Source organism: Podarcis bocagei (assembly GCF_964188305.1).
Source record: "Podarcis bocagei genome assembly, chromosome: 6".
Classification (NCBI taxonomy): domain Eukaryota; kingdom Metazoa; phylum Chordata; class Lepidosauria; order Squamata; family Lacertidae; genus Podarcis; species Podarcis bocagei.
In genome coordinates, this window is record NC_138130.1 from 75,185,566 (window position 1) to 75,208,402 (window position 22,837).

General features: G+C 43.6%; 2 protein-coding genes and 1 long non-coding RNA gene across 3 annotated transcripts; all 3 read left to right on the top strand.

Annotated features, from left to right (window-relative positions):
- The first annotated feature begins 834 nt into the window (after nucleotides 1–834).
- On the top strand, nucleotides 835–15,553 carry ILDR1 (immunoglobulin like domain containing receptor 1). The gene is made up of 8 exons (XM_081199004.1): nucleotides 835–1,332; nucleotides 5,830–6,000; nucleotides 7,463–7,612; nucleotides 7,859–7,978; nucleotides 8,659–8,805; nucleotides 10,073–10,177; nucleotides 11,438–12,264; nucleotides 14,074–15,553. Exons 1-8 carry the CDS (start codon nucleotides 1,269–1,271, stop codon nucleotides 14,113–14,115), a joined length of 1,626 nt encoding a protein of 541 aa, XP_081055130.1. The 5' UTR covers nucleotides 835–1,268; the 3' UTR covers nucleotides 14,116–15,553.
- Nucleotides 15,554–16,636: 1,083 nt separating this feature from the next.
- On the top strand, nucleotides 16,637–20,155 carry LOC308589691 (apovitellenin-1-like). The gene is made up of 4 exons (XM_081199107.1): nucleotides 16,637–16,825; nucleotides 17,576–17,686; nucleotides 18,464–18,626; nucleotides 19,909–20,155. The coding sequence occupies exons 1-4, from the start codon at nucleotides 16,756–16,758 to the stop codon at nucleotides 20,015–20,017; spliced, it is 453 nt and encodes a 150-aa protein (XP_081055233.1). The 5' UTR covers nucleotides 16,637–16,755; the 3' UTR covers nucleotides 20,018–20,155.
- A 1,514-nt stretch (nucleotides 20,156–21,669) lies between these two features.
- LOC308589712 lies at nucleotides 21,670–22,362 on the top strand. The gene is made up of 2 exons (XR_014009451.1): nucleotides 21,670–21,790; nucleotides 22,039–22,362. It is a non-coding gene; the product is annotated as an uncharacterized lncRNA (long non-coding RNA).
- The last annotated feature ends 475 nt before the right edge of the window (nucleotides 22,363–22,837 follow it).

The window sequence follows — 22,837 nt, forward strand, 5'->3', positions numbered from 1 at the left end:
GGGAGTCCTATTGAGTTCAATGGGCTGCCTCCCAAGTGTGCCCGCTTCATTTAAAATAATGAGGATCGCGCCTTTAATAACTGCATTAACAGGGCAAAGGGGTTTTTCTTCCTGGAAGGGGGGGGGCCTTCCTTGCTAACTTTTAATTGTTACAATTACATTTTTCTGGCAGGTTTTCTGTCTGCCGAGCAGAAATTCTGCCGGTGTGGCTACAGCGAGGGAAAAAGACGGCACCTGCTGAATTTCCTCTGCGGGGATCTTCCAGGAGGAGCAGAGAAATATCCCTGTTATGTGGTTGCCAAATGAGTGCCCGTCCACAGCTCTCCATTTTCTAATACCTATTTTGTTTTATTGGTGGGACGGCCGCATTGATCCAGAGGAGCTAATACCTGCCGGATCCTATATAGAATTAGGTTCCCTAAAATCTACATAGGATCGCTCTATGTGCCTGCTTAGATCTGACCCCAATATAATTTAATAGTCTTTTACGTTTTACTACATGTTTGGGGGGGTTATTGGTTCGTTTTGCTTTTGCTCTTGTTTTTATTACGTATTTTGTGTGTTTCTATCTTGTATTTCTAATGCTGTCAACCCATCCCCCCCTGAGATCTTCGGATGAAGGGCGGAACACTAGTTTAATGAACGATAATAATAAAGATGGTGTTAACGACGCTTGAACAATGCAGCCCACTGATTTTAATGAACTTGGGCGCACCTAAAGCTGTACAGGATCGGGCTGCGCACACAGGCAAAACCGCCGGGGGGGGTCATTCATTCATTCATTAAAAAACTTGGGTGTTAAGGTAAGTCTTTCTGAACATAGAAGAACTTCCTTCAGAGATTAAACTGCCAGGGGTCATCTGGCTTGTACAAACGAAGATTCTTCTTCACTCTGAACTCGGAGAAATAAAAACGAGAGGAGAGGCCTGGCGAGGAACCGCTGCAGGTAGCGAGGCGGGAGGCGGGACCCGTCCTTCCTTGCAGGGGGAGAGGCGAAGCACCTGCCGGAATGCGCCTTAGGGCGCAGCTGGAGGAAATGGGAAAGCGCTCCAGCAACAGGTGCCGGGGGAGATCAAGCCGAGGGAGGAAGGGAGTTGCTTGCATCGGCTCGCTCCTTTCCAGATAATACTAACAATAACAATAATCGTAAAAGGCGAGGCTTCCCTTCTCAAGCGGAAAAGCAAGGCCAACACCTCCCTGAGTTAGGAGTAGAGGGTGAGGTTTGTTTGCGCAGAGGGATCCGGCCGGTGGGCGGAGGCGGCGGCGCCATGGCCTGGAGCTGGCGATGGCAACACCTAGGGCTCTTTCTCGGCCTCAGCTGGCTCCCGACAGGTGAGTCGTGGGGGGCGGCAAAGGGAAGCTGGAAGGGGGAAAGGAGCTGCCTCCCGATCTCCGTGATCTTTCGTCTTTTCCTTGCTGGCGGCGACTGGTTTTAGTAGGCGATTGTCTCCTAAAGTTTCCTCCCGCCCGATTCCTTCCTGCTCCTTCGCTTGTTTACAGTACTTTCCTCTCCGGGCTAATCAGGCATGTTTTAAGTCTCTCCATATTGTTTTATCTTCTTGGTCCCAGGGAGGAGAAGTTGTAAAATTGCCCAATATGTGTGTGTGTGTGTGTGTGTGTGTGTGTGTGTGTGTCCCTTTTTAAAATCGTATTTGCTGTAGTTGTAAACTTACATACACACAGAGTGGATACATATGTAAAGAACTTTTGTCCTCCACAAAAATACATGTAAGAAAGGGTGGAAATCTATGTACTAGCTAGCATTTGGTGTCAACAGTTTAGCCACAATTCTATTTACTGTACATATGTGTAAGCATGTGAAACGTTCACTGGTTTATCTCCCCATTGCCCTCCTAGATATTAGGTGCAGCATACTTTAAATAAGATCTTGATTATTATCAATAGGACTGTAGCTCGGCTGCTTTGGAGGAAAATGCATGTACAGTGCAATGTGTAATGGCAATGAATTAGACTAGATGGAAGTATGCCTTATTGGTTTCAGTAAGGTTTACTTCCTGGTAAGTATAATTAGAACTGCAATCTAAATATATTTCTCGTCTCTATAATTCGAATGTAAATTATATTTTTAAACAATTGTCTTCACATTCTGTCCTGTATTAACAGTTCTCACTTGAACACACAAAATAGAAGTTACAGCCATGCAACCAAAGATAGGTTGAGCCCGGTACTAGTTTAATTTATTCCCGAGTAAATACATTTAGGATTGCAGTAATAATGTCACAGCCACAAAAATAGCCAGTATGTGCACTTCTTAAGCCCCTGGCCATTCATTCTTGTAAAGGCACTTCATTCCAACTAGGTGCTGTCAAGTGTGTTTGAGTAATTCTATCTAACACAGTGTTTATATTATGTTATCTCAAGTACTGTTGATATCTTTGGTATTGTTAATGCGTTGAATACTTTTCTGGTATTATCGTGTATACCTGTGATAGGGAAAACACAGGAGTCTGGCTAACCTAATGTGTATTTAAAAGCTGTTTAATAGTATTAAATAGTATAGCGATAGTATTATATTAAATTGTATTTGGCTATAATTGAGATATATTTTTTTAAGATTTAACAACAAGCCTTTCTCTCTTTTCCGCTTATTTCCTTCTTGGTTATGTTTTGTCTAATGCTGTATATTGTTTTCTTGATAACCTATTCTACATTTCATAGACAGTTAGATGTCCCAAAAACATTTATGTTGATAGTGTGGAATTAATAGTATATATCATCATCATCATCACCATCATTTTTTATTTGTATACCGTCTTTCTATCTTACAATAGTCAAGGCGGTTTACAAGCTGAAGAAACAAAAAATGTACAGTCTAATTCAATACAAAAATGTGATAAAACAAAACTTTAAAATAAACAACCTACATCAAAAAGTAACATTCAACAATTAGAATCGTACAAAATAATAATATCAACATATGAAAGTTAAACAGAAATCCACTCAACAGTTACAATAAATAATTTCTAAACTATAATCAATAAAACAATGGCAAGCCACAGTACATAAAATAATACAATACAAATTGAGAAGCAGAGGTTAGAGGGTGGAGCAAGGCAGGTGGAAGGAGGCCTTGCCTGACGAAGTCTCTCCCCTCACAGTTCTTCCTCCAGGCACAGCTCCCTCATGAGTTTTTGTGGCAAAACCTATGCACAAGCCTGCAACCTCCCTATTGCATGAGTCAGAAAAAAATATTTGTACTCTGCTAAATTCAAAGTGCTAGAGAAGTCTCAACCCTGATTTATCTATTACAATGGAATCATGTGTGTCAACTCACAAGTAAGAGCCATTAAATTCAATGAGTCTTGCTCCCAGTGATAGGATTTCAGCCCGACATATGAGTTGGGGCAGGATATTTTACACATATTTGATACACATATTAGCACAGTTGCTCGTGACATATTTTTATACACCTCTGCGAACCACTGCTCTGCATTTAGGGAAAAGGCCTTTTTGGAACACTGAAGACTGGAGTCAGGGGTGTGTGTTTAATAGTATGTTTTAATTATTGTAACCCACCCTGGGACCTTAGAGTGAAGATTGGAGGAGGAAATTAATAGTAAAGCTCTGTTTTGCAAGGGCTAGCGTACAGGCCCCAAAACTAGCATGTTTTCAAAAATATACAGGTGCACATCATGTGTAACCTAGGGATATAGCCCAGGTAGTAGAATGCCCTTGCAAGATACAATGGTACCTCAGTTTTCGAACATTGATGAACAATTCGGTTTTCAAACACCTTAAATCCGGAAGTAAATGCTTCAGTTTTTGAACACGCCTCGGAAGTCGAACATGCCACGAGGCTTCCGCTGAGTGCAAGATCCTAAGGCCTAGCTGTTGGCTATTGAGTTTTTGGTTTTCAAACGTTTCAGAACTTGAACTGTCTTCCAGAATGGATTATGTTCGAAAACCAAGGTACCACTGTACTTAGAAGCAAGCAATAGATACAAGGCCAGAGCTCTTCCAGAAAATGAGTTCTTGAAAAAGTTGAACAAAAAGTAGTGAGGGCTGTTCCAAAGAAGAAGAGAGATTGGGGATTGTTAGTACCAGGGTAAAATCCAAGAAGGTGGTAGAAAAGGGAAAGTTTTCTTTGACATGGCAAACTGTACTGAGTGGACATGATGGAAATGGCATGTGAGAAAGGCATAAGAGGTGCAAGAAGGACACAGGGCTGTAGCTCAGTGGTAGAATGTCACCTTGGCATTCCAAAGATCCCAGGTTCAAACCTTGGCTTCTCCAGATAGGGCTGGGAGAGACTCCTGCCTGAAACCCATGGGAAACCCCAGGAGAAAAGGCTTGCTTAGTTTAGGGTGCGTAAAACATCTAATGCATGGGTAGGCAAGCTAAGGCCCGGGGGCCAGATCTGGCCTAATCGCCTTCTAAATCCGGCCCACAGACGGTCCGGGAATCAGTGTGTTTTTACATGAGTAGAATATGTCCTTTTATTTAAAATGCATCTCTGGGTTATTTGTGGGGCATAGGAATTCGTTCATCCCCCTCCCCCCCAAAAAAAAATATAGTCCGGCCCCCCACAAGGTCTGAGGGACAGTGGACCGGCCCCCTGCTGAAAAAGTTTGCTGACTCCTGATCTAATGGATTAGCAAACAAAGACTCACAAAAGGGTGTGCTGGTTTGGGTCGGGTCTTTGAATGGATTGTTTCCAAGTGAACAAAAGAAATGTGACCACCATTTCCTGCTTGGCGAAAGGAAAATGAGTTTCAGAGTAGAGTTGTAGCGCAGACTGTAGAGTTCTTTGTTAATTGTTTTATAGTATACTTCTCGTGGAGACTCTGAAGGCTCGCGTACGCTTCTGCTTGTCAAGTGCCCAGAAAGCATGAGTCCAAGCAGTTTTCTGTTTGCTCTGCTGCTTTCCTAGGGAAAACCCCACTGCTTAGCACTGAAACACAGCTATCTGCAGAAAACCAAATTGACCTTCACTCCGATTCAGCAGTAAAGAGTGTGTTTTCCTACGTGAAAGCGGAACTCTGGATTAGTCCTCACTCTCAGGGTTTTCAATAGCCAATGGATTGGCAATGTAACATTTCTTTGATTGAAATCACCCCATTTATATGAGGGATCCTGGTGCTCCCTTTTAGTTTCACTGGAGGGTGTTGGTGGGAACTTTTGTGTACATTTTGTCCTAATTTGCTTTTCAGATTACCCTCCCAGGCAAAATTGAGACTTTTAAGGCACAGCGCTCATATAGGGATATGCAAGCATGCTAGTTCCCTCTGGCATCAAATGTGACTGAAACAATCAGTTTCCTGTAGGTGGGATATGGATCTTCTCTGCTATAGCAGGGAGTATAAATTTCCAAATATAGATTTCCCACAGACTTGGCCAACCTGAAGAACTCACATACTCCATTTGTGAAACCATTATGCCTCTCCTCCCCTTATTGTGAGAGAATACAAGGCCTGCCCTCATCCCAACTTCTAGGACATCCTGAATAAAGCTGTCGTTTACACAGCTTCTTCCCTATGACATTTTTTCATCTATCTTACACTTGTTCCTGATGCTGGTAAATTCAAAGATTATGGCACTGCTGTCTTCCAAAGCCCTATCAAATCCAGAACTAGGAAGAAGTAAGTCCTGTGGGTACAGACCAGACGCAAACTATAGAATATGTCTGCACAGTCACACAAGTAATGAACTAGTCCTTTGAAAAACTTTATGTAACTTGATTTTTTTAAAAAACTAAATCTCTGTATACTTAGTTTGCTGTCTGCATTGGTAGATTCCCCCCCCCCCCCAGGGCATAGGGGTGCTTTTCATATGCTTACTGATAGCTGTTGTTCATGTTCTTCATTGCAGGTTGCTTCTCCATCCTGGTGACTGTGCCAGTTGCTGAGCGATACACAACTTTATTTGCCTCTGTGACCCTCAGGTGTGACTACAGTACCTCTGCCCCACTGCAGGATGTGCTAGTTACCTGGCGCTATAAGTCCTTTTGCAAGGATCCCATCCTTGACTACTACAGTGTTGGTGAGTGCCACTGATTCTTGCGGCCACCACCAAGGATTGCTCTCCACACACATGAGAAGAGGCAGGAAGGAGGGAGGGAGCCCCAGGGAAGACAGTTGTTTGACTTGTTGTTCTCCAGAGCCAAATAATGGGGAAGCTGATCTCTTCGGTCTCTGAACCAAAATGGATGGAGTGATAGATAGAAGATGCTGCTTTAGGAAATGACTGCTTGTGCTTTCACTTTTAAGACACTGTGTTATCTTTGGAATGTTTGAAACCCTAGAGCATGAGTAGGCAAACTAAGGCCTGGGGGCCCGATCCGGCCCAATCACCTTCTAAATCTGGCCTGCAGACAGTCCGAGAATCAGCATGTTTTTACATGAGTAGAATGTGTCCTTTTATTTAAAATGCATCTCTGAGTTATTTGTAGGGCATAGGAATTTGTTCATTTTTTTTCTTTCAAAATATAGTCCGGCCCCCCACAAGGTCTGAGGTACAGTGGACCAGTCCCCTGCTAAAAAAGTTTGCTGAACCCTGCCCTAGAGGGCTCTGTGATTTTAGGAAAGGGAGCCTTTCACTTTCAGTCATGCTCTCCTTTGGCTCTAGCACTTTCAATTCAAAAGGAAAAATCTGAAGTTTAAGACTAATTTCTCCTCTAATACCGAGCTCAACCAGAGAGTGCCGACAAATTCAGGAAGAGGATTATTGAGACTTGTGTTGCACTGCATTTGGCCTGTAGTCTGACATGGATAAACCCCAGCCCACCTTCTAAGATGGGGGGCAGGGAGGGTCTGTCTTTAACCTCACACCCTATTTTCAGAGGCACCCTAGAGCCAATCTGGAACTTGTTGCGATATTGGAGAAGGGATTATATCCCACATTGAATGAGGAGCAAAGGTCCCTACAGTAAAAAATACTGGCAGGCTATCAAGGCTAGTCAAAAGTTGTGAGCCTTTTACCCATCTTCCTTCAGTCTGGATAGGCTTAGTGAGATGCTCAGAGTTCTTGCAATCTGAACCATGAATTATAGCTTTCACTATTGTAAAATTAGATTAAAAGTATTGGGTTTCCAAAGCATTGTTTTAGGTATCTGTATGGGCTAATGTCCACCAATTTTTTATTCCCTCTTTATGCCAAATCATGATAGCTTACCCTTGATTCAGACTGTGAATGATGGGCTTGCCAACTTTTTCAAATATATCCCAAAGTCTCATCCCACATTGTTTCCCCATATGCCCAGCAAAGTTTTCAGTTCATATATCATCAGAGCTTGCTGTCTCCGGAAGTTGATTGACTCTTTGGTAATTTCTCCTCTCTACCCCCATAATTTTTTTTCTGTTGTTACCACTTATAAAGGGACAGGTAATAAACATAGTGTGACCTCTCCTCACTGGAATTTTAAGGAGCGCTATTATGAATTCAATACTTTGGATTTAAATAAACTGGCATTCATTTTGTAATTCATCCCCTTTGTTTCTTGCAGCCTATCAAGCAGGCCTAGCTATTGGCCAGGACCCTTCCAATGACTGCAATGACAACCAGCGAGAAATACGCATTGTTGCTCAGAGAAGAGGGCAAAATGAACCTGTGCTTGGTGTTGATTACAGACAGCGGAGGATAACCATTCAGAACAGTAAGACCATTTGAGCAGGGACTGGGAAACTGGCCTGTAGAGGTCTCATTAGTGCTAAGGAAACACAGCCTTAAGCAGCACAAAGTAATTGTATCTTATGGAGGTATAAATGACTCAGAATGTAGTTTCAGCTCTCCAAAAGTCTGTTTGCACAATAATTTTTGCAATTCAGGAATGTGCTGTCATGGTATGAGAAGAATATCACCCAGTTGCCTACTTTCGCCATGCTGTGTTTTTTCTTCATAGAAGCAGATCTCCTGATCAATGAAGTGATGTGGTGGGACCATGGAGTCTACTACTGTAATGTTGAAGCTCCAGGAGATACAAGCGGTGACTCAGACATAGAGGTCAAGCTCATTGTTCTCAGTACGTAGCGCTGTTCTATTTTTTAAATTTTATTTTAGGGTGACCTTCTCTTCATTTTTTTCCTTACCATTTATGAAGTTTTAGAGAACAAAGCATGGAGAAAAATGAGCCATGCTCTGATCCTAATGATGTTTACTTCCAGGGTTATCACTTATTTCAATCCACATATTAAAAGGGGAGAAGAAGACACCAGCAATTCCTGATCTTGTACAAACACAAGAGCCGTATCTCTTGCCTCTGGCCCTTCCGAGCACTGGCATTCAGTTCTCAAAAGGCTGCCCTCAAAAGGCTACCGCGAGCTAGGAGGACATTATTTCTGTATGCAACCACTCCAGCAAGGATCCTACTTGCAAAAATCTGGAAAGGAAATTACAGTGGATGCTCGGGTTGCGAACGTGATCCGTGCGGGATGCATGTTTGTAACCCGTGTCTGCGCACGCGGGGGTTGCGATTCGGTGCTTCTGCGCATGCGCAAAGCACGATTTAGCACTTCTGTGCATGCACGACCACCAAAACTCTGTGTGAACGCCATGTCTGTTTTGGATGAGCTATCTTGTGAGGGAAGATTGCGGAAAGCTTCCTTTTTGGTGCAGGAAGCTCATCGTACAGGCATCTAGTAACAAGAAAATCAAGGTGATGGGGGATGATAATAGATTTGAATGTCCTCTTTCCCCCACCAGACTGGCTGACTGTCGTCCTTATTGTCCTTGGTGGCCTCCTCCTCCTCATGCTGATAGGGGTGTGCTGGTGCCAGTGTTGCCCTCAGCATTGCTGCTGCCATGTGCGCTGTGCCTGCTGCCCAACTCGCTGCTGCTGCAATGAGAAAGGTAAATAGGGAAGCAGGCTGTCTGCCCCTTGCATTTGTTCCCAGGGAAACAATAACAACAGAAGGTAAAGGGACCCCTGACCATTAGGTCCAGTCATGACCGACTCTGGGGTTGCAGTGCTCATCTCGCTTTATTGGCCGAGGGAGCCGGCGTTTGTCCGCAGACAGCTTCCAGGTCATGTGGCCAGCAGGACTAAGCCGCTTCTGGTGAACCAGAGCAGCGCACGGAAACGCCGTTTACCTTCCCGCTGGAGCGGTACCTATTTATCTACTTGCACTTGGACGTGCTTTCGAACTGCTAGGTGGGCAGGAGCAGGGACCGAGCTCACCCCGTCGCAGGGATTCGAACCGCCGACCTTCTGATCGGCAAGTCCTAGGCTCTGTGGTTTAACCCACAGCGCCACCCACGACAAAACAGGTGTATTAAATCCAAAGTTGTTTTCGTACACGCTTTAACAACAAGCAAGCCACTTGGACGTCCTCTATGGGATTTGGGGTGGTCGTGGAGGGGAAATACTGCTCAGTTGGAAACCTGACTCTGCATGTTATCCAAAATGTACACAAATAGGAGGGCCTTCGTAGTTTCCTCCAAGTAGTTCACGGTCATGTTTTATCCTCACACCAAGCCTGTGAAGTAGATTAGAATAAGAGACCATGATTAGCCTAAGGTCACCCAGTGAGTTTCATGGCTGCGTCAGGTTTTGAACCCTCGTCTCCCAGGCCCCTGATAGGAAATTCTAACCACTATGCCCCATCTCCATCCCTTTCTGCCATTTGCATTTACTCTTCCAGCAATGTATAAATGCTCTCTTCATGGAACATGCCAAAGTAGACTATAATTTTATGTTAAGGGCATTGTGTAGGACAGAGTTTGCTAAACTTTTGGGGCCCATGGACACATTTGTGAACCGGAGAAACAGTCATGAACACATTGTGTATTTATTAAATTTATTTCCCACCTTTCAGCAGCACAACATGCACACATAAATATAATGCAAACTACTCTATTGGATACAATTGAATGCTCCTTTCGAGCCTAATTTCAGCAGGGGGGGGAGGGGAGTCTGTGTATTGTTTCATGTCACCCCAATCTTGGAGCGGTGCAAGATTCTAGGGGTTCAAGGCATTCTAAATCAAGCAAGGAGAAACCTCCCTGTCACTAATTTTGGTTTCCGATATTGCTATTCTATAAAATGGAGAGAGAGAGCATGATCTCCAGAATGCTTGAGTGCACCTGTATAACATCTATTGCTTTTTCTGTCCTCTAGTGCTGGAACGACATCAGTTTATGAAACAGGCTCAACAACTTTTCCCGTGGATGACACACCACTCCCAGTCATCTTCATATCAACTAAATCCATTGCTACAGAGAGGTAGGGCTGCGTCTACAAGTCCCAAGGGAGTGAATATATTACAGCAGTTTAATGACTTGGATGCTTGTGGTTTGGCTTGATGATGATGCTTCTCTCAGAGGTGAAAGAGCTTCAGAGGCTACCAACCCAGCTGCTCAGAGGTGGTGAGGGTCAGGGCTGATTTCATTCGTTACACTGGCAAGTGGAAGCATGTAATCTGGTATCCGTAAAGACTTGGCATCTTGTTTCCCATAGTGACAAACCAGTTGTTTTGGAGAAAGCCCAACAAATGTTTCTGGGAAATCCACAACCAGGGGGTGAAGAAGAGAAACCTTTCCCGTTGTTTTGGGGGGTGTTTCTTTTTTCGTCCATCTGCAAACCTTGAAGTTTCCCAGGCCTACCAGTTCCTCTCTTTTGTACACGAATGGAGCAGCCCTGGGCTCCATGAGGATCCACACTCACAGAATTAGATTTCTATTTGCATTTAAGAAAGATTGCCCCTCTGTGGATTTCTTTTTGTAATCCACTTTTAAAGCCATCTAAGCTATTCGCCATAATTACATCTTGTAGCATAGTGAACTCCATAGATTAATTATGCCCTGTGTGGTGATGTACTTTATCTGTCTTGGATCTACTGTCATCCAATTTCATTGGGTGACACACACACACACACACACACACACACACACACACACACACCCCGAGAGAGAAAGAGAGAGAGAGCGCACTTTTCTACCCTAGGCAAAATTTTAGAAACTGAGTTGCTTTTGTTTTCTAAACAATTACTGTTATTTATTAAATTTATATACAGCCCTTCACCCAAAGATCACAATGTAGCTTTTTCTCCTAAAGAAGGTCCTCTACTTGTTGATTCCTTTGCCTCCCATTTTTCTGCACTTTTCGAAGCTGTCTTTTTGGCAAAGGAGTGATCAAGGCAGGTACTTGCCAATAAGGTCACGCCCACTGTATATGCATTTGGAGCAGACAAAGTTTAAACAAATTGATCTGCTACTACTACATCTAGTTTGAGTCTCTGTCTTAATGCTAAATTGGAAGCCTTTACTTCTGGGCTAGCAAATCTGTCCGCCCGTCCCCCGTCCCCCCCAAGATGCTGTTGTCCTCTAGCTCCCATCAGCCCAAGCCAGCATGGCCATTGGTTAGGCATGATTGAAGCTGTGGTGAAGCAACATCTCGGAGGGACACAGTTTCCCAGTCCCTCTTGACCTAGCTTTCTCTCATGGCAGGTGTCTTTCTTCCCTCTACCCTCCTTCTGTTACCTAGATATGTCTCTGCAGAGCAGTCAGCCACGGATGCCTCCACTTACCCAGTTGCCCTCCAACAAGCTCTTGGAGCAGCTTGAGTCGGAGGTCAGGAACCTTGGCGTTTCCCAGCCCATGATACCTCCGCACCGCGTTGAGAGCAGTCGTCACCCTAGCATCCTCTCCTCTCTGGGCTCAGAGATTGTGGAACGCAGAGTGATCCAACTGCCTCCCATCATTGAGCGCATCCCATCCTCCCGCAGAACTAGTGGTTCGTCACGACCACGGCGGTCGACATATGCCTCGCGACCCCGGAGCCAAGCGAGTGACGACGAGAGGGAGAGGAGGAGGAGGCGCTTGTCTTTGGATGAAGATGACGATTCCTACTCCAGTTATGACCAGGAATTCCGGAACAGACCTAGAGACCGCATAGTCGAGAGGCAGAGGGCTGGCAGCCATTATGACAGGTCTCGGAGTTCTAGGCCAGACTTATCTCCCATTTTGCATGGTAGGAACAGTTCTGATTCGTATCCTGAGGAGGATAGAAGAGAGCGTTCCGCACGGCATCCCTCTGACAGAAGGTATTCAGGGCAGCGGTCTTATCGACCTCTCAGTCAGAGGAGCAGGGACTCTTATCGCCAGGGCCGCCGCCGCCATCGCAGCTGTTCTCCACCATCCCGCCGGGAGTCGTGGAGTTCATCTGATGAGTACGAGCGCTTCCAAGGGAACAGCAGGCGGCATCGCCAGCGCCGCTCTCCAGACTGGCCAGAGAAACCCCCTAGTTACCGCTCGGTAGAAATCATCCCAGCCAAAGGCGACAAAGCCAGAAGCCTTGCGGAGCAGCAATCGGTAAACTAAGTGTGACAAATATTATCTTTCATAATCTCATGGGTTTGTAGCTTTGCTCCCTGCTACAGGCTACTCTCTGGCAGAGGCTGAAGACAGGAACCAGACACAAAGGGATGCCTTGTGCATTTGCACAGGGCTTCTTTCTAAAACTCGTGCCCCTGTTCAAAGACACGTGAATAGGCTCAAGAGGAGCATGGTCAAGCTCATGGCTATTTCTGAGTGAGGCGAACCAGGCCCTGCTTGCCTCTAGCCTACAAACGCTGCTTCTTTCCTTGCCCCGACAAGGGCTCAACAAGTTACCAGGACTGGGGCATGGCAGTGAGTAAGGAAGGGAGATAGTGGGGAGGTGCACTGGGGTGGGGGAAGGGAAGCCATCAGGCTGAGAACAGAAGGTGACACATCTTTTAAGGCACTGGGGTGCTTTTTCCAGCTATTGGGTATGTGGGAGCATCTATTCTAGCCCAAGAGCAAATAATGAAACAAAGCACTCCAGCCAAAAAGCTTCAGATTCTCTTCTTGGCCAGCATGGTGTTGCTATTCTGGTCTGGAGCATAGTTTGAGTTCTGGTTTCTGGTTTGAGTTCCATGCCCCCACCGGGGGGGGGGGGGGTTGGACTTGCTGGCTTTTTATTATTTTTCCTGGCTGCCGCTTCTGCATTGCCGCCGCCTTCTGCTGCCCCAAACCTCCCTGGTAAGTTGCTGAGCCCTTGCAAAGAAGAGAAACAGCAGCTCTAAGTAAGACACACCCAAGCATTTACATGGAAGCACAGTTGTTGTTTTTGCAAGTGCTCACTTGGAGCACGTGCAAAAATTGAGCCCCCTTTTAAGGCAAACACTAGGAAAGCCTTTCATATCTTTAGAAAGGAAGCTCTCAGTGTTGTTTGTCTGCAGCATGCTAGTGAATTAAACATTGATATGGCCCGGTCCAGTTGATGAGAGTCAAAACTGCACATGGCTTGTCTCATGTAGTTCTCCTCCTAAGAGAAAAGTAGTGGTAGTTGCGGTTTTGACAAGTAGCAAGCGAGTGGGCAGGGGTAGGTGAAAATCTGGATTAGAAAAGTGTAGCATTAGGGTCAGATCTGGTTCAGATACCTTTCCTCTGCTGGTCTCATCCGAGTCAGGGGCTCCACATTAGCATTTTCAACTGAACCATTTTATGCATTGCAAATTAAACATGCAGGCAGTCCAAAGGCTTACAGCCCCCAGCTCCTAATCTAAGGCCCTAATCTGGATCAAGCCCCCACACCAATTGTAAAAAAAAATAAACCATGCACACTCCATTAACAAGACAAAATACCTTGCACACAGAGGTAGAGCTGTGAGACTAATATCATGTGCAGCTTAGCCTTAAAGCACCCAGCTGCAGTGGCACTTCGTTTCTCAGCTGAAGGAGGAGAAGACACCTGCCATGAGACGAGAGGGGCGGGAATGGTATATTCCAGCTTGATTCACCAATATGTGATAGTCATTAATATCCAAAGTTGCATTGCTGTGAACCACCCTTCTGTATTGCATCCATCTTCAACCAGAGGGAGCCTCGTGAGTGCTATCGGCCCCAAATAGCTTGTACAAAGGTTCAAAATTTTGGCGCTAATTACCAGTAACAGCATCCATCGTTCAGATGAGCATCATTCAGATCAAGCAGCCTCAAATGAGACTGTGGTTGGGTTAGCCCAGTAGGGAAAGTATTGCTGTTTAAAAGCCTGGGAGGGAGGGTGAGAGGGTGAGAATGAATTATCAGTGACCTGTTGCGCTGTCCCCCATTATGGCTGCTTACCAGCTGTTTACTAGCTTTCTTTTTCTCTTCTAGGAAAAAGGCAGTTCTCGCAGTGGAAGAAGTGTTGTCATTTAGTCTTTTCTTCCTGCTATTGTAAAAAAAAAGTCTGCAAATCAAAACAGTCATTAGCTGTTCAGTGTAGCAGCCAACGAGAGGAATCTGTTTCATCTCAACCACCTTCAGCCTGGATTTCCTCATCTTGGACACTTTGATTTCCAATGCAGTGGTTCATGAAAAAGCATCGTTTTGCTGATAAAGCAAGAATGAGATGGAACTGCTTTTCAACAACATCTAGTTCCCGACATCCCTGCTCTAGGGTTTGCTAGACGGTTGGCTTTTAAAAACACACTTTGTACAGGAATAATTTGTACAAGATTAATTGCTTTATTTTTGTACAAATCTTGCAACTGCATACCCAATACACCTAAGGTTAATACATGTTGAAATTAACTGATTGCCAATTGCCTGACTCAGAGCCTGACGAAAGTAGCCTTGGATTGCATCAGACTTTGCAATTTGATATTTACATGAACCGGTTACTGAATGAACTGTACAAGACAGCTCAGTTGCTGAGCACTGTGAGCAAACAGAAATTAACCAAGATAAACATTCTGAGGATTTGGTATTGTAATTCAGGTGACTCACAACTTACGTTCATTTAACTTAAGCACATTCAGCTTTACACGGTTGGCAATTAATAATAATAATAATAACAACAACAACAAAAAGGGGGGCGGGCATCCAGGAAAAAAGACTTTGGCAATCCCACCTGGAATTGAACCCAACGCGTTTTGGCAATATGTGATTTTAGCTTTACACACTATCCCTGGAACATAACCCCCGTGTAAGTTGATCACCAGACCTGTACATTGATCACCAGACCTAAGGCCTGGTTCATAGATGCACTTTCATCACTTGATGGCCAACAGATGAACAGACTCACATTGACTTGTGTTCAAGGAGACTTGTGTGAGCCATGAGACATTTTTGATGGCACAAGGCAGCCCTGCCAAGTTCTTAGGATTTTCTTGTCCTGCTGCAGGCCCCCGTTCCCCCATCTCACAGCATGCTAAACTAGCAATCTTCCACTCTCTCTGGAGTGGCTTAGGGAGGGAGACGTAGAGGGGGAGCCAAGAGAGCTCCATTGTACCAGTGGCATCCCACTATTTCTCCTCTGGATCCATCCCATTGAGTTTGGCTTAAGGAAAAATGAAAGTTCTGTTCTAGAGACAGACTGCAGTGTTGGACCTAATACCATAGAGACCCAGGTTCAAATTTCTACTTGGCCCCAACACCTAAACCACCTTTGGCCACTCACTTCCTCTCAGACTAACCTTTCTCACAGAGACCGAAGGGGTATTATAAAGTATGCTGCTCTGAGCTCCTTAGACGAAAGATGGGATACTAAAATACATGTGGTATCATTCAACAACACAGGTTATATGACATGGGGAACAGGCTCAAATCAAAGTAGATAAATGTGATGTTTTATTAAAAAAGACTTCCTAAGGAACCCTTCTTTGTAGAAGCTTACTCTTTTCAGATGATGTATAGCAGAATGAAAGGTGCCTATAGCAGATATTTGCAGATACCAGATCGCACCCAAATGGAGACTGAAGGTTATCCATTGCGTAATCATTTGATTTTTTTAATCACAGACAATAAATGTGCACCCAGATAACTGGTGTGCCACGAAGTGTAAAAAGTAGCTAACAAAAATGTTTGTTCTGTTTATCATTTAACTTCTGTAAAGTACATTTACCTGTTTTCTGAAATATAATTGCATCTTCTACACTGTACTAAATGTGAAATAGATTGTTAGAGACTATCAATTATATGTAGATTTAACAAGAGAAAACCTAGTCAGTGATTGGTGCAATGTCTGTATTTTCCTTTCCTGTTTTTAAAAATATATCCTGGTGGGGTTTTTTTGGGGGGGGTTGGAGTTGGGGGATTATTACACAATAGTTTTTTCTTTCTTTTTTATCACTTGAGCCAGTGATATGTCACCTCATGATACAGTATGTCTGGGCTTCTAGGAAGAAGGAACCAGAAGTCCACAAGGCCCAGTGCTAGCACCTGGCAAATTGAAGCAGTTGTTGGGACCCCAGTGGCTGACAGGCCTCCCCCATGCCTGCTATTAGCATCTCTGAGCCACCATTTCAATTTTTATATTTTTAAGAAACAAAATTTGAATTCCATTTAAAAGCTTGGGTGTTACTGATTTTTAAATGTCAAATAACAGCAAAAACAAATAAACAACAACCAAAAGGAATACAGGGTATTGACAAAAGAAATAAAAAATCAGTTAAAGTGTTTTACAGCAAATATAAATTCATAGGGGCTGCCCCGCTTTTCACTGCACTTGCCATCCTCACATACCCCTTTGCCAACCGCCCTTCCCTCACACCTGATCAACCCTTTCCCTTTACATTTTACCCATTCCCTCACCTATTCCCCACAACTTGACCTAGCTCCTTCCCCAAGCCCCACTTGCCCCACTTTTAAAGGAGGGGGAAGTAGCATGCTGCAAAATGTATTTGGAGGGCTCCGTCAGGCCCCCAAACTTGGAGTTAACGACCCCTAGAGTAAAGGGTTAACTAAAAAGGTTTACCATGTGATTCATCAGATTGTTTTCCTGGGGACCCCACACTTCGGAACCTATCTATTGCAAAAGAGCAGATGTGGAGCAAGCAGAGACCTATGACCCATTAAATGCATCTATATGAGACCAGTGAGTCTGCTTTGCTTTCAGAGGTGACATCAGCCGCTGCCAGTAAGAAAGGTAAGTGAAAAGAGACCTATCTGTGTGTATAATGCAGATCAGTTAGGGGAGATATTGAACATGATACATTTCAAGAAATTTGAATGTGGAGTGCACCATCTTGTACTGTTTTTTATTCAACAATATGTCTTGGGTGGGCTGTGGGGATATTCTCCAGTACAGGGGAACCTCAGTTTTTGAACGTGTCCGCTGCCGAATGTTTCGGAAGCCAAACGCTGAAAATCTGGAAGTGAATGCTTGTGTTTTCAAACACGCCTTGGAAGTCAGATGGCTTCGGAGGTGCGTTTCTCAATTTTCACCATAGACTTTGCCGCAAGCCCTTTGATCCTCAGTTTTCAAACGTTTCGGAAGTCGAACGGTCTTCCGGAACCGATTACTTTCAGAAACCGAGGTTCCACTGTATTTGTTACAACTTTTGTGCTAGTACAGTACATACAGTAAGTATATACTTGTTGGCCACTGATTTGCGATTTTGTTAGGCAGGTGATTTTATTACTGATTTCAGGCTGTTTGTCACCATGTTTTGTTTTTTTTAAAAAAAATGATGGTGGTATAGAAAAATAATAGCATAAATAATAAGAACTTGCACAAACAGATCCTGTGAACGGCTGCCGCAGAAGGGAAAAAGCAAATAGAAATTTGTAGCTGATTTCAGCAGTGCTATGTGTATTTGGTTATTGGTCTCTATTCAAGTGTGGCAGTAGTGTCGCATTTTCCTTACAAAATACTGACAGAGTGCTTTCTTTGCAGCACTCTGTACAACTGTAGCATCAGAGTCTTCTGAAACAGTGACCTGGATCATGCTTCAGTATAAAGCTTGGGCTGTCACTCTGATCCTTCTCCTTGCAAATACCCTTACTGGTAAGATCTAAAGTGCTTTGATCTGGCTTCAGATATGCTTTGCTTGCTGAATATAGGTTCCTGCTATCACCATACCCGGTTATACTGTTGAACTAAACAGGAGTCAAAAAGTCATTGGGAAAGGGGGGGATAATCTAGAGTTCTTAGTGTATTTTACAGCTCAAAGTCAAATAATTGCAACTCCAAATACTCCACTGTCCTTAGACACTGGAGAGAGTATTTATTATTAAATCTGTCAAATGATTAATTACTTTAAAAATGTAGTTATTCATCCAGTAGGCTGATTCATTTAGGTACTGAAAGGGCCATGTTGCATTTCTTTTCATCAGATATTGTGCATTAGATGAATGCTGTATCTTGCCATCCTATACAAGATGAAACCCTAGTTCCAGGGTTTTGCTTATGTGGAGGTTTTCTCATAGACTGACAGACACGCCCAGTTGATTGGGGCAACTGGTTTGAGTACAATCTTTAACTCACAGCTAATAAATTAAAGCTCATGGCTTTAAATTCTCACCCCCACCCTTTGCTCAGAAACAAATTCTGCATAATAGCAGATTCAGAAATGTCGTAGTACAAGGGATCTATCATTCCTCCTGCCTATACTATTTACAGATCTTGACAATGCTGTGTAAACATGTCTGTGTACACACACACACATACCCAATATATGTGCCTTGCTTCTGAAGTTCTTAGGCAATACCTGTATTCAGCTGGACACTAAATTACAGAAGAGAATTTAAATTCATTTCCCCTCCCCTCCCCTCCCCTCTCTAGAAGTTGATGCTAAAGCCATCTCAAAGAGGCATGTCCGTAATGATTGGATGGTCATACCTGACGCAATTGCATTTTATGTGTTTGATGCTGTGAACAAAGTGTCTCCTAAAACTGCTGAGTCCTTGTATGGTGCTTTCCAGAATCCAATCATTCTTGAGACAAGGTATGTATGGTGATGATGACACATTTTTGTCATTGGTGGTAGTGGTTCAATTGTGGAGGTTCAAGCTACAGGAACAAGATTATAGAAATAAACCAGCTTTACAGAGAAAATATGTACTTGGGATATATGTCTCTGCCACTAAAGTGTGGACAACGTGTGTTTGTACTGGACTGGTTTACAAAAAAATGCTATATGTATGAACTTTTCTCTTTCAGCATTGCACTGCTTTTGGCTAAGAGTATTGGCAAACTCCAGTGGGTGGCATAATTGGTAGCATATTGGCAGAGATGGGATTCACCCGCTGTGTGTTTTGCCCAACCTGGGAGGCCAGGTACAACCTAGAACCTGCAAAGCACTTGAAAGTAGGGATGGGGGACAAATTCAATTCAGTTTAAATTTAAAGCCAAACCTATCAAATCCACACTTTCCAGAACAGTGCAGTATGCAAACCTTCAAAATTCCCATTTTGCCATTCTCCAACCAACCAGTGCCTACAAAAATGCATATCTCAGGGGAAAGTGTGCATAAGAATGAAGGTATTAGTGAAAATAACATACAAAAAATGTGTTATATTAGGGGAAATTGCTTCCAAAAATGTGTGCATTAGTCAAAACTACACATAAAAAATGTATGTGTTGGGCTAAATTTTCACTAAATTGCCGGTGAATTTTCATTAGTTATTTTTAAAAAAATTGCTGCAGAAATGTGGAGAACTGAATTTAAGATTGGAAAAATGAGAAGTTGAGACAACTGCAGTTAGCAGGTCCTTCCATCCATACCAGAATGGGTTTCATATGAATGCCTGCTACCTTCTCCCACCCCCCACCCCATCTTAAGGCTGCTACCAGATGCAGACAAGGATGGCTCAAACAAGAGCCTCCTCCCTTGCATTTTTTTCCAGCCTGGTGAAGAGTTATAGTGAACATAAAAGCTTATTGTGGCATTCTGGTTGGCCACATAAAGGATAAGAGCTGTAGAATTTCCTGGGAGCTCTGAAGAACATGGATGGCCCTCTATAAACCGAATGAGGGAGCAATATATTTTGGGAGGGTTCGGGTTGTGAAGCTTCCACCCATGTCCAGCCTATATATGTGTGAGCCATAAGCCCTGCATCACAAAAATGCCACAAGCCTCCAGTGTCTTCCTCCCAAAGGAAACAGATTTAGGGTACGCGGTGAATCCCTGGAGTTCTCAACACTCAGAAAAACGAGGAAAGCATAAAAATACTGTGTATGAAATGTCGTCTAGCATCTCATCATTACAGGTTTCTATTTCCTTGCAGGAACTTCTTGATAAAGACAACAACTGAAATAAATCGAGCATTTCAACAACTGCTGGAGAATATACATGGTTTATGGACAAAGGAAGAAGCAGAACCAGCACAGCACTAGGACCTAAACGAATCTGTGGAGTGGAGTGGCCTCTTCCTTGTATTCATCAGTGGATCATAATGTGCAGAGGGTTATCTTGGTATAGTTATTATTATTTCATTTTATAATGTATATAAAACAGACAACAATTATAACAACCGACAAAAAATTAAAGATGAAAAACAAAACTATAAAATAGGCATATGGAATGAGTAATTGGACATGAGTTAAATTAACAAAGTCCATGTAAAGACTATCAAATTTACCAGATCATTAAGTTCAGTTTCAGATTTGCCAACCTTGTGATGAAGGTTATCTTGAAAACGATGGCTCCACTGTATATGTCATAAAGGAATGCCAAATCATATAAAAAGTTTCTGGAGGTTCTAGCACTCATCAAAATCTCCAATTATGCCTGATTTTCTCCTTTATAGCTATATTCTAGAGTGAATGGTACCAAGCGTCTAGTGTAAGATTTTGGGCTGTTTTCCACTGAATTGCAATTATTGTTTGTGCTGCCAAGATCTTATATAAGACCAGTTCTTTTGGCGATATATTTACATTGGTATCATCAAAAAATATTCAGTCACATGATTTCCAGTGCCTCACAAAGCATCACAAGTCATGTCCAAGGCTTTGTGGGGCCTTGGAGGTGGAGTCCAGTGGCGTAGCGTGGGGGGTGCAGGGGGGGCGGCCGCACCGGGCGCAACATCGGGAGGGGGCGCGCTCGCACTCGCAGCTCTCTGCCCCTACCTGGCTCACTCACTCTCTCTCACTGCAGTGCTGGCTGTGCGAATCCGATCCGAGCCGCTGGGTCGCCGCCCACTGTGGAGGGGGTGGGTGCCAGGCGTGCGGTGCGGAGAGAGAGCGAGGGACTATCTGGGGGAGGGACAGTGCAGCGGCCGCCCAGCGCAGCGCTGAGCGCGGGAGAGAACCACACCAGACCAGACCAGGCAGCAGCAAGAAGAAGCTGGCAGCGGCGGCAGGTTAGGGGTTAGGGGGCGCAAATTACTTGCCTTGCCCTGGGTGCTGACAACCCACGCTACGCCGCTGGTGGAGTCTGAGGTCTCACAGGGCCTTGGACATGACTTCCGTGGTTCCTAGGCACCGCTGCAGAGCTCACAAGGTGATGTCATGGCTCAATGTGAGGTCAGTATGTCACATTATGTTGTAGACCACTAGGCACCCATAATCTGGGGCCCAAGTTGGCACCCTGGATCCAACAGAAGTCAAGTATGGCTCTCTCTCTCTTCCCAGCCTGCTTCCAACTTCTAACTTTTAGCTCACATAACCCAACTCTCACTCCTAGCCTTTGTCTTTCTAAATACCAGCAAGTTGGGGGAGAGGGTCCCACCCATTTGTCATCTCGCATAGAGCCACTTCCTTTGTTACCTTAATGACCCATACTTCAACAATTACCTCATCAGGAAGTTAGCCTGGCTTTTCCAGGAATTGAAATTGGATCCAGGAATTTGAAAGGCGCTCAAGCATACAGCCTATGTCTCCTAAACTCAGAACAGTACAATTTAGAAACAAATTCATTTCCCTCTCTACCTGTTGTGTTTAATAAATTGTATTAAGGGTCTCAGAGCTTGTGTTTTTACATGTTCTTTTATAATAAAACTATAAATTTGATGGAAATAAATCCAGTTTGTGTTAAGATTTGACGAAGTTAATTTTATTTGGTTACTGGCTACAGGCTATAGATAATTGGTATAGAAATCTCGTAATGTGTATACAAGATTTGCAGTATTCAAATTGCTTATCTCTCCCTTGCTGGAAAAAAAAATCTGGGTGAGTTGTTATTGGAATTACAGTGGTGCCTCGCAAGACGAAATTAATTCGTTCTGCGAGTTTTTTCGTCTTGCGATTTTTTCGTCTTGCGAAGCACGGTTTCCCTGGGTATTAACGGTTTTAAGAAAAAGGAAACAAACTTGCAAGACGTTTTCGTCTTGCGAAGCAAGCCCATAGGGAAATTCGTCTTGCGAAGCAACTGAAAAAACGAAAAACTCTTTCGTCTTGCGCGTTTTTCGTCTTGCGAGGCACCACTGTAATGGAAAAACAATAGGTGCAAATTTAGGTTGCCATGTTTTCCATATCTGAATAGTACAATTAGTAAATGGATTTGGTATAGAGTTCATTAGATCTGGTTTAAGATTCTCCTAGCAAGAGATGTTTAGAGAGTTTGATTTCCCAGTGTTTATTCGGTTCCTCTTTGATTATATATAATAACCGTCTCAGTTGAAATGCAGAGTAGTAGAAATATAAATTAGGTATACCCCATCCATCGAACTGAGCTCTGCGAAATAAAAAGTATTGACTTAGTCTAGGTTTTTTTCTTTTGCAAAATAAAATTATTATTTTAAGTTGGTATGTTTTCTCATGCTGCCACCAGAGGGCGAGAGTAGCCATTCTTCAGCAATGACAGGTTATGAAGTCTTTCCACAAGTCAACGATCACTTCATGAATCATTGCAAGTAGCACAGCATATGTGTAGCTCCAAACTCTTTGGAAGAAGAGTGTGCTTTTAAAAATTAAGTAAATAAATTGAATGCCTCCACATAATAAAATGTTATATATGACTCACAATTATTAGAAGCCACTATATTCAGCAGAGAATTTAGCAGTTTCCAGCATCTCCTGCAACAGCTTCCTTTGTGAAATGTGCTGCATGGCTGTAGAAAAACCAAATTAATAATGGATACAATGTCACTTACATCTGTATACAGGGACCTATATTTTGGTCCTGTGGGGCAAACCCTCTTCTGTATACAGCCCACAAATCAGTCAGAAATGTGACTGAAAATTTGCCTTGGGGAACTCTTTTCAGTCAAACATTTC

What these genes read in the sequence shown, in the direction of transcription:
- ILDR1 (XM_081199004.1), top strand. Translation starts at nt 1,269, where the DNA reads ATGGCCTGGAGCTGGCGATGGCAACACCTAGGGCTCTTTCTCGGCCTC. An exon ending in AAATCCATTGCTACAGAGAG is followed by an intron (nt 10,178 to 11,437) that starts GTAGGGCTGCGT and finishes TCTGTTACCTAG; the next exon opens with ATATGTCTCTGCAGAGCAGT. An exon ending in GCCTTGCGGAGCAGCAATCG is followed by an intron (nt 12,265 to 14,073) that starts GTAAACTAAGTG and finishes TTTCTCTTCTAG; the next exon opens with GAAAAAGGCAGTTCTCGCAG.
- LOC308589691 (XM_081199107.1), top strand. Translation starts at nt 16,756, where the DNA reads ATGCATCTATATGAGACCAGTGAGTCTGCTTTGCTTTCAGAGGTGACA. An exon ending in AGCCGCTGCCAGTAAGAAAG is followed by an intron (nt 16,826 to 17,575) that starts GTAAGTGAAAAG and finishes CTTTCTTTGCAG; the next exon opens with CACTCTGTACAACTGTAGCA. An exon ending in CCAATCATTCTTGAGACAAG is followed by an intron (nt 18,627 to 19,908) that starts GTATGTATGGTG and finishes ATTTCCTTGCAG; the next exon opens with GAACTTCTTGATAAAGACAA.